Raw genomic sequence first — 18,646 nt, 5'->3', positions numbered from 1 at the left:
CACGTTTTCTTTGGATGGCCAGGTCTGTAATATCCTGAAGAAACAATCTAATCTTTAAATAAAATGCTGCTTTTGCAAATTATACTTGGTTCCTTTGGAAACTTAGTGTGGGGTGGGTGGAAATGGGTGATGTTTAATAGCAACAATTGAAATGTGAACGCAGTTTCTTAAAAGAATCAAGACAGCACACGGCCACCTCTTTCTGCTTTTGTTGTCCTACCCTTTTAAATCTCATGAGCAAAGCAGCTGTCCTCTCCCTACATTTTTCTCTTTTTAAAATTGATTTTTGATGTTCAGAGGTACTTGTATGAATCTGCTGTAAGAGGTCACAGATGATGGTTATTACTGTCGTTCAGTGTCTTACTATTTATTGGATGAGGTGGAGTAACTATACCTATATGGGTAGTGGGGTCTGTTTAAAAAATATTAAACTTAAGGAAAGGTGTATGAGAAATGCTTTATGGTTTGGGGGGAAAAAAAAAACCAGTCCTTACTAATGATGCAGCATCGTCAGCGGGTAAGAGTAGGAGGAAGAGGAGTTCTGCTCTTTTACTTAAAAGAGAAATATTTTCCCCTGCCTCCCCGCTCCCCGCAATGCTCCTGTTTGCTGTGTGCTATCCATGTAGTGGGTTCTGTGACTCGGTAGCGGTAGAGAGATTTCTTTTTTGGGTGTATGTGAGACTACTGCAGACCGCTGCGAAGTAGGAGTTAACCTTGTGGCATTAATTAGGAGGTAATTTTGGAACCAGACTAAAACCTGGGAAGTAACTCATGGCTCTGATGCTTCAACTGATTTTTTTTTTTTTTTTTTTTTTCTGTCACTAGAAGGCAGATGAGTTTTTCAGCAGCATCTGGGTTTACTTGTAGGTTTGTTTTGTAAATACATCATCATCTGCTTGTATTGATACAGACACATAAGGGAATATTGCTTTGTTTTTAAGCTATTACAAAGCCAAAATAGAATGCAGTTTATAAATTTAAATCATATGTTTTTTCCTAGAGGTTTCACAAAACTGACATCCTAACTTTATTAACTGTGCATCTCTACTATTTGCAATATGAAAATGTGTTTTAGCAGAAACAGTGGTTTTGCTCATGTTTTGATACAAGAGGCTTGCATGCATTCCTCTGATCTTGGCTGTTGGAAATAAAGAAATCCCTTAATCCAATTCTTTTCATGCTCTGAAACCTTAGAATTTAAGGATGACTGTAAAAAGGGGTATTCTATGAACATTTGATTATAGTAGGAGGAACAAATGTAATGGGTTTTTATTTTGGTTTTTTTCTTTTTTATTTCTTTTGCCCCAGGCTAGTCCTTTGGTTAACCAAATCCACAGTAATCCCATCAGGAGAACGTGGTGATCGTTTAGTAATTTATATTGTATGGTTGTCTTAATCCAGGTTCTGTCACTGTAGCAGAAAATATGAATCCAAGCCCACCATATGACTTGGATGTGTCCATATGGAAATAATAAACTGTGTAATAAATGGCCTCCTGTTGTACAATGCAGTACTGAGGATGATTTTCTTCCAAAGCAATTTTTCTTACTAAAATTCAGACAAGCATAGAAATCATTCCCAATTTCAAGAGTCTTTTTCTGTGAAAAACTGATTGGTCCATTGTTTGGGAGAAGTCAGAAAACTTTCTAACTTAGAGGATGCTTGCCTACACCTTACTTTCATGAATTATGGAAACACGTGTGGAATTCTAAAAAACAAATTTAACTTTGAGTGGGATTGTTCCATGTTTCAGCAAGTAGCTCTATTAGTATTGAATTTGTGCAGTTACTGTTTGTGTATATTGGAGGTCAGCTGTGACTTCTAGTGGGCGTTAACATCTGCTGAGAACTGCATATTAAGTTGATACTGCTTCACTCTGATAGTCTTAAAGATACTGGAATTTAGGGATATTTTTTTTTTTCATATTTTAACCACACAAGGGATAAATTTCCCTGCAAAGTTTACCTGAAGTTTTGAGATTCAAAAGTGAAAGAAAGACTTTTTCCCTTCCGTGTGCTGTTTTCTTCTTAATTAAGTAGTTTATAATTACCAGCGGTGACAGTTAAGTCATGTGTACTTCATTTGATAGTCTGAGGGTAAAAGCAAGTTGCAGTTTGCATGGAGTCAGCGTATTGAATCTTTTCATTTACGGTTACACCCACATAGGAGTTAATACTTGGGTTAAAGTCAGTGTTTGAAGCCTTTCTCTTAGCTACATGGCGTTTTATTTGAATGCTGGGTTTAATTATAAGAATAATAGCAGCAGTTTAAATGTTGATATAAACTGTATAAGGAACACAGATTTAGATCAGTTGTGTGACAGTATGTATTTTTACTAGTTGATATTACTGTAATAATTCCACTACTGATTCCAGCATACATTGATATACTCAGGATGACAGATGGCGCTTGCATACAAATAAATGTTTTGAATCAGTGAATATAGAACTTTGTGTTAAAATTTGGTCTTTCGCTTAATGGCTGTAGTTTTATTAAGCTGTGAGGCCGCTCTCCTGTTACAGATAGGAAATGGAAAAAGTGTAATGAGATTTAACAGTCAGATTGACTGATTATTTTGTCCTTGTTCTTGGGTGGGTTTTGCTAATATGAGGTTATGAGTATTAAATGGAACATTTCCTTAAGGGGAATAGATCTCTTGGAACTGCTTGATTATCCTATACTTTGTTTGAAAACCTAGTAAATTAACTGACCATAATGTTATATTCCTTGGAATCTGGGATTTGGAAAGTGGTCTTAATTTAGTTTTTTCTGTTCTTGTAGCTTAGATATCAACATGGGCTGAGTACTCCAGATCTAAGGCAAACTCTTCCTAACCTGAAAAACTTCATGGAGCTCGGACTAATGGTTAGATGGTAAGTATTTTTTTATAATTAAGAAGAAAGAGGTGGATACCACAAAATAATTTGGATGTAAGGATTTTTTACAAACGAGCAGCTCCTCTTCACGAGAGGTAAGCATGCTTGGTGAAGACGGTGACTTTCCCAGAATACACGCCATGTAAATGTCTACAGTATTCTGCTATTTTCTTCTGCTCTTATAATATCTTCTATATGATGGGCCCACAACACTTCTCAGAGGTGTACGGAATGGGAGGAAGACTGTTTGAAAAACTGTGTTCTTCTCTAGAGGGAGGTAAATTAATCATTCTCTTCAGACTGTGTTTAAGGATTGGTGGCAGATGCACCTTCTGTATTATGATAGCCCAGGAGAGTAGAAAGGCGTAACAACCTTAGCAGAAGAGTTCTTAGCCTGGTCAGTACCTGGCTTCCCATTGCTTTAAATGTGTAATTCAGGTGAGCTGCATGGGAATCTGAATTATAGTCGACACAATTTGTGTTGAATATAATTGCTGCTAATGAAAACAGCTGTTGCCTCTTGAGTGTTGTTGCTAAATGGGAAGCTATGTTAATAAGTAACTGAAGGTGATAGTAACCTTCCAGGGAAATCTTGAGTGCTTCTGCTCAGATTCACTCTGAAGGATCCAGACCTGCTCTCCACTGTCTGTGCAGAAAATCAAAGCAGACTGGTTTCTATGTTATAAGACTAAAGCTAGCGTGGGCTTATCTTGCAGCAGTTGTTTGAGCATGAGGCTTGACTAATTCTCCTTAAACCCACTGAGATAAACTTTAGTAAATGTGGAAGGCACAATTCACTAGCAAGTGTATTTCTGCAGGTGTTAGATGCTTTGTGTTCTCTCTCTTTTTTTTTTTTTTTTTTAAGTTTATGGTCTTTGAATTGTGTGCACTCATGCAGCCTCTTACCTTAAGCGATTATTTTGTCCTGCATTCTCATCTTCATTCTTTGGGTGCCTGCATCCCACCCAAACATAACACTGTGCTGTTCTAGGATGCCTAGGTTAATTATTCACTGCTCCAAAGTTGCACAGGTCTTATGTGGTCCCTGTGTCATACCTGGCCCCATGCAGATGTCCTGGATGCTCCAAAGTGTTGAAAATATCATCCAGTCTGAGGTAACCCCATCAGGTTTTGCCTCCAGGTGCTCTGGTGATGGATATGGGTTCCCTCACTGCTTCAGTTGGTCTGAGAAATAATTTCTTCTGGCCCATATTATGTTAAATTGAGGTGAAACAATGCTTCCAGTGTTCCTAATGGAAACTAGTTATTCTTAGTAAGATGACAAACTACAAAGCACCAATAGCCAAACCTTAATATTTTTGGGCTAGTACATGGCTTATAGGGGAGACTGAAAACTAGGCTTGAACTAATTTTTAAATGTGACGTGAAATGACACTAAACATTGTGGCACTGGCCCTTCTTTAACAGTGGAGTTAAAGCTTTCTAGTGCTATTCATATTATATCTGAATTCCTTACATGTTAAACCAGCAGAACTAGCAAAGCCTTTATGGGTTTGGGTTGAAAAACAGCAGGCAAACTGCTCGTATACAGCCTTCTCTTATGTACCCATTTCTGCAACTTTTGAAGAATTTTACTATTCCAACAGCATTCTTACTGCTGTATTTTAGTAGAGTCCTAGAATGTTGCTAAGCTCTAAAAGTCTTTTTTTATTTTTTCCTGCAATATGCAGAACATGGGAAGAACACCACATCGGTTCTAAAGACAGTATGTGATCACACATCCTTTTATGCAAAAACAAAAACAAGCTTTTTGTTATTGCTCCATTTAAAAATTATAAGAGCAGGCTTCAAGCAGGGTTAGTGCCTCAGAGTAGCACAACTCAATATATCAGACCTTTGGGACAAAAATTCTACTTCAGTGGGTAATGGTGGTGAAAAGCCTATGGGACGTCATCATGCCACAGCTCTTACCAGCCCTTATTTCTGTGTCACTCTTTGCCTTTGTTATCTTTCATTCCTTGCACATAAATGCTGATCCATGTGAACTCTAAGCTAGCATCTAAATCACTTATTTTGGGAGGAGAGTCTTGGCAAAGGAAAACAAATACAGGAGTAGAAAAAGAATCATCTTTGAGCAATACTGTAAAAAGTGTTGCCTGATGAAAATTCAACTCAGCCAACAGAACAGTGGAAGTAAACAGGCCCTGAGAAAAGGAAGCTCAGTCCCATGTGCAGTTTTATTCTGTCAGTAATTTCAGGCACAGCCGAAAAGATTCTCCCTGCTTTTCTTCTTATCCCCTAGCAAGATGCATAAAGAAAAGCTTTCTTCATCAGGAAAGTATTACTATGAGTATTTGTGTGGTATCCATCACTGTGATGTAAAAATCCTAAGATGACATGTGGTCCCCTAAGCAAATCTGAAAATGAAGGGCTGAAATACCTAAACTGTGACTTCTGTAGTGCTTTTGTGTACTCATCAGTAGAGTGGGAGGGGTATAGGTCGTGGATGTCTCCTTCAGTCTTGAAGAAGCAGAGGTGGGATGACTCTGGGACATATTAAATGGGAATCGTTTTCAAAGCATAGGTATTTGTTCTTCCCTTCTGGTGTGTGCTGGCTTTGAAGAACTGATAATGGAAGCTTTGGTTATGCCTTAGAGGTTTAGCCATCATACAGCCAGGGTTTTTTTTTTCCTATAGGTGATACACAGTCATTAGCAAGACAAAACACATTTTTTTGCTGGATAATATTTCAAAACATATAGAAATATTAAGTATAGTTCTCTGGGAGTATCACATTCCCTCCTTCCCCCTCCATGAATGTCTATGCCTCATTTCCTTCTCACCTCCAAAATTTGTATGAATAGTTGTTCATTTTTAACTTTTTTTTAAGGCTAATGATTCTAAACAATGCTTCTTAGTACTTCCTAATAATATAAATGGAAATGAGGCTTTACAGGGAGTCTAGCTCAAGGGGAAAACTGGCTAGACTTTCATAATCAGGCATTGCAGTTGAGCACATACATAGCAGAGTACAGATGCCCACTGTCTTGTGGATAATATCTGATTACATATATTTAAACAAGCATAAAAACCACCAGCTGTTAAAATGAAGATTTGAAGGAATTTTTTTGTTTTCAGGATACTGTAGGTGAGTCATATGACCCTCTGCCACAAACCGTAGTCAGTAAAGTATTTCCAGGTTATCCTTCATTTGCAGGTTGAGAGCAGGAACATATGAGGCAGTGACGGGTTTTTCTTATCTACAGATTCACTCGCATTGCCTGGTTTGTTTGGTTTTGTTGTTGCTGGTCTTCAGTTTCCTTTCTTAGCACTGTATCTGGGTTTTGCTGAATTTAAGTTCTGTCAAATCATAATCACACTGCTAAAAAAAAAAAATACTTACACGGTACTTAGTTTCTCTTTGAACTGGACTGGTTATAACTCCTAGCCCATGCATTGTCCTCATTTTTGCTTTTGACTAGAGATATCTGTATTTCTCTGCAGTCTGGAATGGAATTGAATCCCCTAGATACATAGGGTAACTGAAATATGTAGTTATTTCAGGCTTAATCTTTTTCTCTGATAAGCATCAGTTTAGATTTGAGTACAAAATAGTTTCTTTACCCCTTCAGATTAAAAAACAAACAAACAAATGAACCCTACAACTTTTGTAGAAGAGCCCACCTATTTCATACTTTTATCTGAGCAAATTTTTCTTTAAAGTCTCTGCTTCAGGCTTTCATGAACTCCATTGTTGTGCCTGGAGCTCTGGGGCAGCCCTCAGCCCTGTTGAAGGTCTGTGGAGTCCAGTGCTTTTGCATCAAGGTTTAATTGCATTGCTGCTGGATCCCTCTGCCTGGTGAGATTTGTGTTGTTTTGGTTTCTCAGGCATGACACTTAAATGATTAATACATGTTTTCACATCCCAACACGCGTGATTTATTGCAGCAAGCTTGCAGGTCTACAAGCTCTGCTTCCCTCTTCATATCTCTCCTGGCACCTATATTCTGCTATGTTTACTTTTCTTCCCCCTTACCCCTACTGCAAAATATTATTTGTACTGTATGGAGATGAAATCAAGACAGATCTGTTGGTTCCCGCATACACTGTTATGGAGGCTACAGAACTGCAAAAAACTTACTTTTTCTGATATCAGATCTGGATGTTGACTCTTAAGGTGAAAGATGATGAACCAAAGCTGTTGCAAATTTAGACTGTCTCAGTTGTGGTCCCCCAAATCTTTTCTGTTTCCTTTTGGGAATAATTCTCTCTGTTCCCAGTTTTTTAGTCCTGGAGTCTTACTGGCTTCCAGAAAAGCAGCTCATTTTTAAGATTATCTTTTGCTGATGGCCCTATGCAGTTTTTCTCTTAAATTCTTTTTCTTTTGAGAATGCAGTTGATTCCAGCTTTTGAGACCAAATCTCTACTTACGGGTAGCCTGTACATTTTGAACATTGCTTTATTCCTTTTTGCGCATTCAGCTTTATTTTTCACACGTCAGGCTCTTTAGATCATGGTTGCATTAAACCAAGAGACTCTTTCATTTTCTCTCCCGTTCTTCAGCTTAATTTTATTTACTCTGTGTAACTTTTGAGGGATAGTATTTGTGATTATTAATGGCAAGTAAAGAGCACACTGCAAACTTGAGCAGTCCAGTGAGAAGGAGATTTTTTCTTAGTGAATAGATGAGACAATAGGCTTATCTAATGCTGGCAAATAGGAGGTACTTCTTTAGAAGGTCTTGTCTGTAGTCAGGGAGATGTCCTTTTGAGTCTGCATTTAAAAGCTTTACTCGAAATACTTGCGTGCCAAGGCTTAAATTTGTGTTTCGAAGGTACGTCTTGATTCATATACTGCTAGATTCAAGAGGAGCCTAAAACTTAAATGTTTGAGTTAAGAAAACTCTGGTAGCTTAATTTATGAAGATTTTTTTTTTTTTTAAAGCGTGTGTCAGAATTTCTTAGCTGCCAAAAGACGCAATTTCACCTTACCTTCATATTGGCAGCCTCCCTTTGCAGCCCTGTCACTATTGTGCGTTATTTAACCAGTAATCTCTAAGAAGGTGAGAAACTATTATTGCTTTTTAGCACAGTTGACATGATATTGGCTCGGAGCTGCGCTTGGAGCTTCAAACATTTCAGATGGCTATAAACCAACTTAAACACCTTCATTTAGCGTTCTTACTGCCATGAGGTCATAGTTTGCAACAAAAAAGATCAAATGGTGTTTAAGTTTTTTTTAAAGTATTCTCATACCAAAGAGCTGTAGCTGTGGATTTTGGATTTTGGCCAGACAATCAAGATTTAGTATTTTGACCAGCTGTGATCCAGTAATGTTCCTCAGAGGAAACATTTTTGGGGGAGGAAAAGATACATATTTGAGCCTGTGAATTGTATTCTGTCTCTCATACTGCTTTACAGTTTCTCTGAGCCCCTTGCAGACAGATTAAATAATCACAACTGAATCTGACTGAAGAAACTTTTTCTTTTTATCAAAACTGCAAACAGATTACAACCAGAATCTGTTCACTAAGAAAATAACTTTAGAAATGTTTGTCTCCTACTTCACTTTATCTTGCCTGTTTACAGCATAGAGTCTGTGTCTTGTGCGTTAGGTCTGTAAGAATGCCCAAATCGACTAATTATTAACTAGTGAAAAGTAATATTGGGGAGAAAACAGCTACATTGTAATTTTGCTGCCAGTAGAACTTACAGCTGAAGTTAGACTATTATGAATTGGCTTTTGAGATTTGGATGCAATTGAAACATTGAGATTGGTGATGATGTAACTGTTGTCTATAATGTCCAATAAATCAAGGTTTCTTCTCTTTTCTTTTTTTTCAAGTTTTAGAAATCCTGCTTCCTGATAGGAACTATACGTACTCATGTACGTAACCAGTTCTAGTCTGATCCAACTTGATGACTAAAAGTCATTAAGGCCTGATGACAGTTCATCAAATCAGTTTTTATACTCCACTAGTTGCAGGCTGTTCTTTTTGGACAGGTGTCCACATCTGTTTGCTGTCTCAGAAGATTGACCAAGTAATTGTGGCTGGAAGCTGAACCAGCTCAACCCTAGTAATTCGGGTCAAGGTTGTACCTTAAAGTGCTATATTCCTGCAAGCCAAACTCTTTTCACTGGTGACGATACCTTACGGTCTTTTACAGTTTCTGGGCAATTGGATGACAGTTTTCTAATGGGACTTGCTTTTTTTATACATTTTATTAATTCCATCAGCTGTGAAGCTGATAAAGCATCTCTTTCTCTGGACTTTGCCTTGATACAGTGGTCTGAATTCTGGTAACAGTACAGCCTTTTCCTCAAGGAAGTTGCAAATGGAATAGTGACCCTTCGTCAGCTGCTTGTTTTTGTGAAGATTAATAGCAACCTAGTATTTCTGAGCTCTGTGCCATTCTGTAAACATTACTGTTGAACCAAACCCTCAATTTGACTTCTCATTCTCACCTGGGGGAGGTGATGGAGCAGGAGAAGACCCCTTGCCTTAACTGCTTAACCCACTGTACTTAGAGCCATTTTGGTTTTAGTTGCCTGCAAGACTATGACCACTGTTCTACTTAAAAGTATACAGAGAGCTATTCATCTTCTCATGTTTGCCTTCTAGACACTAGCCTAAACTAGTTGCCTGGGTTGCCCCTGTGGTCAAGAATAGGCATCTAGAGAGGGTGACTTTCCCACTCATCATAAATGGCTCTCTATTAATAGAGTATTACCCACCCTTCTCTCCAATACTCATTTTCTTTCTCCAATGACTGTGGAAGGAGCCTAGGCAATGAACTCTTAGATAGCTGATCCCCAAAGTCCTTCATGCATGTTCACTTTTATCTAAATGCCTTAGACAATAGAATGGCTTAACTGCTTATCAAATATTGACTTCATTCCTGCTTTCTCAGGTTTGGGCTGTTATCCTCATGTTTATTCCTGACTGAAGCTAAACCCATCCTATTCATGTTTATTGGTAGCAATGGACAGTTTCAGAAATCTGCCCATATATGTCTCCAGCAGCTTAAAACCTAGTTTTGCAGTCTTAAGTAAGGTCCATTTCATTGCATGTAGTTTAAGGAACCTGGCTGCAAGTGCTTTTTGTTCTAATTCATTAGTTTGAACACTTGCATGATAAATGAAGATCGTTCCTGCTTTACTGCCCTATGGGGCAGCCCTTACATACTCTATTAACTGGGAAGTTATTTTGTAGATGAGGGAGATTAGCTTTGTATTGCTGCTACGTTTAGGCTGTTAGATCACTTAGTATAGATCATTCTGCCAGTTCAACTTACTAAGGAAGGGAAGATTTTTTTGGCTGCTGGACTAAAGAGGTATTGTTCAGGCATACATAACATGTTAGCTTGAATAGTCTTGTCATAACAAGCTCTTTGAAAACTCTCCTGGTCCTGCAAACTAATTAATTTCTCACCCATTTGCCTGTAAGGCCTAGATTTACAAAGGAATTCAGGCATGTTTCTTTTTAGGAGGAACTTAAATTTACATGCCCACCGGAACAGTTTGTAAAGCTACTTTTCTCGACCTAATTAGACACCAGTTTTCATGTTGGTATACTCAGACGCTTAAATTTCTTCTGCTGCATAGAAAAGTTGCTGTTGTGCCTAACTTGGGCTGATCAGCACTTGCTGAAGGTAATTTGGGGTTTGCCAATTAGCCAGTCTTAATGCCATATTCAAGTCTTTGTCCTTTAAAGAGTCTGATGTAAGATAAATGAATTTGAGTAAGTTTGAAGCACAGTCCGGCACAACAAATAAGAGTAGCGCCTATTACTCGTTCAGATGGTGAAGAGGCTTTGCTTTGACTTTGATCTCTCCAAGAATTACTTGTGTTTTACATGACGGTGTGCCTCTGCAACTTCAGGAGCTAGGGTTAAACCTGGGCTTGCTTTCTGCCCTTCTTTCCCTACATGTCCTCCTCATCTGAGATGGCTCTTACTCTTGTGAGATCTTGCATCTTGTGCTGCAAGGTGATGTGTTCAACAGGAGGGACCACTCCAAACCTGCCTGTAGGCTGGTGTGTTTGTAACTTGTCTGGACCCTCTTCTGACTGCTTATGTTTCAGGCAAGAGCTTTTATCACTAAAATATTGTGCAAAGAGTAGATAGCCTTGTGACTATTTTGAGAAACGCTGATCTGTACCTGTACTTAAAGCCACAAGTACAGCTTGAAATTCTTGCTAGATTAGATTTTAATTTCTTAAATGCCTATTTCAACCTGTGGATGGTTGAATAAAATCCAGAGGAATGGCAGAATTTCCTATAAATCCTTCTTGTCATTGTGCCTAGATCAGGAGATAGGAAGTCCTCACTGCTATATGGGGTGTTGCAGATCTGATGCTTTGATGTCAAACTCTTCCTTTACTTTGTAAAGGGTACAAGTGTCTTGTGCCGTAACTTCTGCAGCTAGCACATAGACTGTTCCAGCTGTTGCTGCTGAAGTCCCTTGCTGAATCTGGACCCACGCTGTCTGCAGAACAACTAACATGATATATCTATGCATCTGCCATCTGTTGTACATGCCGGGGGGGAAGTTATCCTTTTCTGCCTGTACATCTTCTATTATTCCTACTCTTGCTTTTTTTATTTCAAAATTGTGGGGTTCTTTCTCTGGAATCTGCAGCCCTCCTGGGTTCCACTTCAGCAGGAATACATTCCCATTTGACTCATCCCTGACACTTTGATAGAAACCAAGCAGAATGATTTTTATCATTACTGTTTTAGGGGATGTAACACCAGAATCAGTTCTGGGAACAGCCTGTTTCTTTGGAAAGGGCTGGCGGTGAGTGGCCTTCGAGTTTGAAAAGGAGCTTCTATGAGAATGGTGTTCTTGTAAACCCCACCTTTTTGAATTGCATACATGCTCACTATTTTAAATGGTATTAGACAACTGATTTGTCAAATAGGTCCAGGCTTAGGAACACATTTTATACAGCTCATTCTAGAGCTGCAAAAAGCAAGTGTGTTGCCCTTAGGATCTTGAACTGACAATACAGTACAAACAAAACAAAATAAACTTCAGCAACAAGGTTGGGGTTTTTTGTTTGTTTGTTTGTTTGTTTTCCCCCAACCTAAAATCCTAGACTGAGCTCGGGACCCATCTCTCCTTTTTGCCTATCTCTCTTTTGATCCTCCTGCATTTAGAGCCACAAAGCGATGGATCACCACAGTGCACATATCCAAGCCCTTGTAGCACAAAGCTCGTAGTTCTCCTGTCTGGAGGCTCCCCTTTGTATTCCTCAAGACTCATGGCAGGCTTAGGTTCCTCTTAGCAGCAAGATTGGCCCCAGCCTGTGCTTTGGGCTCGGTTTTGTAAGGAAGAGGGTAGGAGGGAGGCCTTTCCTGCCCAGTTCCACAACACACAGCCGCTGCTTTTCCTTGTTTCTGTGCCTCAAGGTGGGACATGCATCTTGCCACATCTCTTTGGTAAGACATGCAGATCACCATGTTACATACTATCCTGTCTGAGTGGAAGGGAGATAATTCAGCTCTGCAGCATCTCTATATCTGGAATGGAAACAGTAGCAAAACCTTAGATGTCTTGCACTAAAAAGCACCATCTACTTAATTGCAAAGTGTCTTATAATTTGAACAGTGATCTGTAGTAGTCAGTTATCACTTGTCCATGAAGAATTAGTTCATGTAAACATAGGATGATGTGCCCCTGGACCCAGAGAAGTGTCTTGAATGGTATCTGGCTTTGTGAATATAAGCACATCTTGAAATTTGGGTAAATTCCTAAAACATACAATTTAATTGTAAAGTTTCTAATAACTCGATATAGAGCAAAATACATTGTTTTGCTGCATTTTGCTGTTAAAGCTGCAAACATTGCACTCTATTTTCTGTGTTCCCTCTTAAGGAAGATTCAGCAAACCTAGAGGGACCTAGAGTGAAAAAGTTTCTTAGCTGAGATTTAAGATAAAGAGAATCTAATCAAATAAGTAATACTGAGTATTCATTTATTTTCTGAATCAAGGCAGAAAGCACTAAGCTGGGGCAAGGGGAGAAGAAAACAGACCATCCCCAATATGTCTGCAGCGCACATTTCCTAAGTAAAGTTCACAAGTGTCCTGCCTCAGATTCTTGTGTTTGTCATATTACATCCTTTTAAAAATAAACGGTTGATTGTGTAGGGGTTAGTTGAAGTATTTTAAAGTCTCTGGTCAGTAAGGGACTTGCAGGCTAGTCTCCAAGACCATGTATTACAGCACTTATTAGCATCTGTGTCATGTACTGCTTTCTGTTTAGTCACCTCTGTTAAGAATGCTCCAAACCTTTGCAAACAAAGCTGCAAATGCTATGCGGAGTTTGCATTAAAAAGGTTTGAAACAGGAGTTGAAATCTAAGAAGAAAGTTGATGTTTTTGCTGCTAGCTGCATGTGTGGCACTTATCTCTCTACTTCACTGTCCGCAACTGTAAATTCTGAAAAGCAACTGTTCTTAAGGTAATCTGTGGTTTTTATGGAAGAGAAGGAAACCCTACACATGTATTAAGGGGCAGCCTGGGAGGAGGTAAGATGGGAGGGGAAATTAAAGAGAGGTAGTTATTTTTCAGAGGGACTTTCTGCAATCTAACTTATCCTATTTACAAAGGGGAGCAAAAAAAGAAAAATAACATGGAAAAGGATCCACGATAGGGACTACTCGTAACTGCTATTCCAAGGTTTTCCCCTGCAAGACAGATCCCAAAATGTATCAGGCCTTGAGTAGGAGGAGTTTCTTTTAAATGGAGTTAGTGAAGGAGACTCGTACTGACAGCAGTTGAACCTTGGAGTTACATATTCAGCAGATCAGTAATAGCTGTATTTTATTATTATTGTTTTTTTAAATTTGGAAGGAAAATGAACCGGTTGCTTAAGTTAATCTACAACATACTATTTGCATATAGGATGGTGATTATATTTGGATAAGGATTAAGCCGATGAAGGAAAATTCATATAACACACCCCAGATGACGTAAAGCGGATGTTCCAAATTATAGACCTGAGACAGTGTAAGTGGTCTGTGGAACTGTATTAAATAGTAAAATCAAAGTTGTAAATTAAGCTTGATTAGTTCATGTTCCTCAAGAAACCGAGGCTGACGCTTGTCCAAAAAGTTTTGGAAGGATTGGCACAGAAGAGCAGAAGATCTGGCAAAACCAATCCTCCGCAAATAGCAGTTAGTGTGTTTTTTTCTCCTTTGTGCAGCTGTCAGGAAAGTCCACTGTTGGAAGAAGTCGCTCTTAGAGGATTCGGTGATTATTACTCACTTTTGAAGAGTTTATGATGGCCCAGTACAGGCCATAAATACATAAATATACGGTCAACAGTAATAATTCATAAAGTACAGCTTGGTCCTATAAAATGGTGTTAACAGTACGAATTAACATAACGTGGTGGTTTCTTGGGTGATTGACTCTTCAAACCATAGAGCTTTGTGAATGTTCCTACACGATCTTACTGGTTTTCAGTAAAGCTGTCCTCTGGGGTGTCTTCTGTAGTTCATACAGCATTAAACACATTTGGGGTTTTAGCACTTTAGGATACAAGTAGTTGGCCAAACGGAGCCCAGAGTTGTGATAAAATAATTGCTTCAGCCTTTGGTTAAACATCTGTATTGCTCGTGAGCATGCCTGACAGCTGTGATTTATCCTTTCCTTCTTTTATAGTGATCGACACCATACATCCAGTGCAATTCCTGTTCCAAAGAGACAGAGCTCTAGCTTCGGCAGATTGGATATTGGCTTTTCCAGTGGGCTTCCTTCTCCAGATAAAGGACTCCGAAAACGAGCCAGCACGGGAAATGAAAGACTACAGTACAAAACTCCTCCTCCTAGTTACAACTCTGCTTTAACACAGCCTGTTGCCATCACAGCCCATGTAGAAGAGTTAGATAAAAAACCTGGATCGATATCTTCTTCCTTGGATACCTCTATGGACTCCTCAAAAGGAAATACCAAGAAAGGCGAGGACATGTGCAGCAGTTTAAATGGAGAGAACGGGAGCCTAAACAATACCCAAGAGCGGCAGGAGTCTTTCCTAGGACATACTAGTGCAATAAATGGGGCGTTTCTGCCTGGTGAGTGCTCTGGCACTGCAAGTAACGAGCAGCCCTGTGAGTTTCGACCCTCGCTCGGCCCTGTCCTTTGCTGCACCGTGGAGCAAGCAGAGGAGATCATGGGGATGGAAGCGACAGGGTTCAGCACGGGGGATCAGCTAGAAGACTTTAACTCCATCCCGGTGGAGCATGCTGTGGCAGTGGAGTGTGATGAACAAGTCCTAGGGGAGTTTGAGGAGTTCTCTCGAAGGATCTATGCACTGAATGAAAACATGTCCAGCTTCCGCAGACCGCGTAAAAGTTCGGACAAGTGAGCTTGGACAGGGATTTGATAGCAGACATTGAGGTGAAGTCAGTGATCTGGAATAGAGATAAAATTGCACTTATTCTTTATATAATTATAAAAAAAAAAAAAAAAAGCTAAAGCTATTCCTATGGTGTTAGACAAATGAACTTGAGCACGATAACACAGGATCATGGTATATTCACAGCCCAGGTAAATTTTGATTCTGCTTCCAGTCCTCTTATGTCTGGTATTTGTAATCTGTTGGAAATTTTTTTTTAGGCATTGGAATCCATTTATAAAGGCTTTCCTGGAAACAACTTCTAGTGCTGATCAGGCCCTTCTATGAATGTTTGTTAATTTCTTAATTATTATTTAGAGTTAAATTTATTTTAATCTTTTAAGAAGAAAAAAAAAGTTAATTTAAAAAGACCATAAATTACCATTTATGGTAAGACCTCTTTACTTTCTCCCATATGTACTCCTGTGATTTTTTTGAGCAACGTAGTCAGTGTTACAGGAATACCATGAATTTGTTATAATTGGACAGCTTTCTCTTGGCTGTGCTCTGTAGCCTTTGAAGTTCTAGTTTGCACTGATGGGTCTTCAGTTGGTGGTGTAAACTTGCCAGAGAATGAGCACCCGTGTGATATCTGCAGTTTCCTTGCACCTGATTAATCAGAAATGACTTTTCCTCCCCCTCCTTTCCTCCATCTTCGCTGTTCCTACCAGTAGAAGCCTTGAGGAGTAAATCTCCTCTAAGGTTTTGTATGAAAATCTCAGCCTGACCATTCCCCACTTCAGTTGGGCACAGACCTCATCAGTAGAGACCTAACGAATGCGCTTCCTAGGTGGGGTTCAGCTGCCACCCTCCGAGGTGTCGAACAGGGACAGCGTGCTGTGAGGCACTTCACAGACGTCTTCGTAAAAACCCAGACTGAAAAATGCAGTCAGCACTTTGGAATTAGGTGAATTTGTGGAATCGCTCCACCCACTGTAGAAAGGAGGCACTTAACATTATTCATCTAAATTAATATCTTTTTAACCATCTGTACTTTAAAGGAAGAAACTTCCAGCGGTTCACTGGAGGTGTGGTTTGCTGTTAGGTAGGTTACCACTGGCACATGTGTTCAGCTGCACTAATGGGAAAGCAATTTGCAGCCTGCTTTGTGATTCCTGGTATTTGTTTCAGTTTGGATTTCATTGCTCTTGCTTTCTATTATTGTATACCCAAGAATTTGGGCTCGGTTGTGAGCTCTCAAATATAAAAATATATAGCAGAATAAAAAACACTTCATCATGCCTGGCTTTTTTTCCTCCCTGGTCTATGCTTTCTTTTGAACCAATGGCCTAGTCTTTTTCCTAACTTCACCGTAAGGCTAGCCTAAGTTAACTTTTTAAAATGTGGATATGTATAATCTCAGCTATTTGTTGTCAGAACAAGACGTGTATGTGAGAACCAATATACATAATAGCACTCTTCTAGAATATGCATTTTTCCAGGTAACACCTTAATGATTGTATTAAAATTATATTCACATTTCTTCTGTTAGCTTTTAATGGTTGTGTCTGCAATTGAGTTGTTGGATCGAGCCTTTCTACAGCGATTCATTATCTTTGGTCTGTCCCAGTACGATGTGCTAGCTGAAAGCACTCAGAAGCAGAGACCTCGATTCCGTAAGACATTGAACGTGATGCCAGGTGCAAACTTGGGCATGAAGTTGGACACGTTCATGAGTATCTTCTTCCCTGAATAAGCTCGTCTGTTCCAACCTCATGAAAAGCTTCCCTAAAGCCAGATGCTGCAGCAGCTTAAAGCACTGCCATCATCTTTGAGAAGAGACAGGAAATTCTCACTGTCTTTGGGATCCTGAAGCCCTTGTTAATGAAGTGGGCATAAGGTACTCTGTCCTGTGACTATATCTTACCGTCTTCTGATAGCATTGTAATTATAGGTGAAATCAGGGAATGTTGAGTCAGTTGTGTACCCTGTGGGATGGGATCTGGCACGCTCAAAGCAGCACAGACCTTCTGTTTGTAGGCACACTCCTTTTCTTCTATAACGGAAAGGCATTAGCTTGCGTGTGGTGGTGACTTTTCAAAAGCAACCCAAAGAGTAGTTGTGAAGTCGCTATGTTTCGTAGGCAAACACGGAGCGTCTCAGTGCAATTAAGCGACATCTGAAATTAGGTTCGTAGAGCATCAGCAGGACTTTGGATATTTTTTTTTTCATTAGTTGCGCACTTTCTCAGGTTGCACCCAACCAAATGAAGTCTAGTTTTCCTCCCTGATGTTGTGTTGCTGTTCCTGTTTGAGTCCTGTAATTGTTAATGTGTCAAACACGATGGTTGATTTCTGCATCTGTCACACAAAGCTTCTTTCACGGGCTTTCTATGGTTGTATCTTTAGTAGGCCTTAAATTGTCCCCATGTTTCTCTTCCACTTTCATCGCTTTCTATGTAGAAGGTGGTGTGAAGGGCGACAGCATCGCAGGGCTAATTAAAGCACTGACAAACTTCTCGTTGGTGTGAGGATGGGGGATTGTACAGACTGCAGTCACCTCATAGCTTGCTTTTTTGTGTTTATTTTTTCCCCCCTGTAAATTACTTTGAAAATAGCATAGTGGGAGAGAAACAAATAGTAGGTTTGAAGGTGAGATGATATATCACAGTGTGCTTTAAACTGTCAAGAGCCTTTCAGTTCCTGCACAGCTGTGACACTGTTAAATGTCTGCAAATGTCTTCAAGTGGAGAAAACATTTCATTGCAATCTTTTCCCCTCACTAGGAATTCCTAAGATTTTTGAGAATATTAGTTTTGGAAGATCATATCCCACTATATTTTTATAGCAAGCACACAGCATTGGCTTATCCTTGCTTGACCAGGTATTTAAAATAAGCAAACCCAGAATATCCCATAGTAAATGACACATTAAAACTATGTTGGTAATTGCGGGAAAGCTCATCTGTATTTATAAAATAAAACTGATTAGTATCTCTCAACTTGTGTGTCTTCTCTTAATGGCTCCTTTGTGTTTGTTTTCTTTACAAGCCTGATTTGAACCACAGTGTCCTCCCCAGCCCCACAAACTCTTTGGCTTATTGTTCATCAGGCCCATATTGGTCAAAATGTGAATTTTTGGGCAAGAGGGTTTGCTAGAAGACCTGACTGCCTTGTTGGTTCCAAATCCTATTTCACACAAGCTGGTACTGCAGTTGTTTTTCATGCTCTTTCCAAAAAGATGGCACGCAGCTGGAAAAACAGCGTATGGTGGGGCTGGGAGACAGCTGGATTTGCAAAACTTTTATGGATAGTGGAAATGCCGTGTTCCCTCATCAGGGAGGCATTGCTACTCATCCAGCACCTTCTGTGATCCGAGCTAATAAGCAACATATGTCTGCCTAAAAAGCTTATGTTCCCCTTGAACAGGAGTCTACTGCACAAGTCTTGGGAGGAGACTGTCCACTAT

The 18,646-nt window shown here is 39.5% G+C and overlaps 1 protein-coding gene across 5 annotated transcripts in view; it reads left to right on the top strand.

Moving 5' to 3' along the window:
• Positions 1–18,179, top strand: part of UVRAG (UV radiation resistance associated) — a 97,652-nt gene extending 79,473 nt beyond the window's left edge. For all 5 annotated transcript variants that reach the window (XM_030042685.2, XM_030042684.2, XM_030042686.1 and 2 more), the window contains 2 exons: positions 2,782–2,873; positions 14,507–18,179. In XM_030042685.2, coding sequence (XP_029898545.1) covers positions 2,782–2,873; positions 14,507–15,209 — 795 coding nt within the window. In that variant the 3' untranslated portion in view covers positions 15,210–18,179. The remainder of the gene's footprint in view (positions 1–2,781; positions 2,874–14,506) is intronic.
• The last annotated feature ends 467 nt before the right edge of the window (positions 18,180–18,646 follow it).

The sequence above is a fragment of the Aquila chrysaetos genome, chromosome 19 (assembly GCF_900496995.4).
Source record: "Aquila chrysaetos chrysaetos chromosome 19, bAquChr1.4, whole genome shotgun sequence".
Taxonomy (NCBI): domain Eukaryota; kingdom Metazoa; phylum Chordata; class Aves; order Accipitriformes; family Accipitridae; genus Aquila; species Aquila chrysaetos.
Note: the sequence above shows the minus strand (reverse complement) of the source record. Positions and strands in the feature narration are given on the sequence as shown.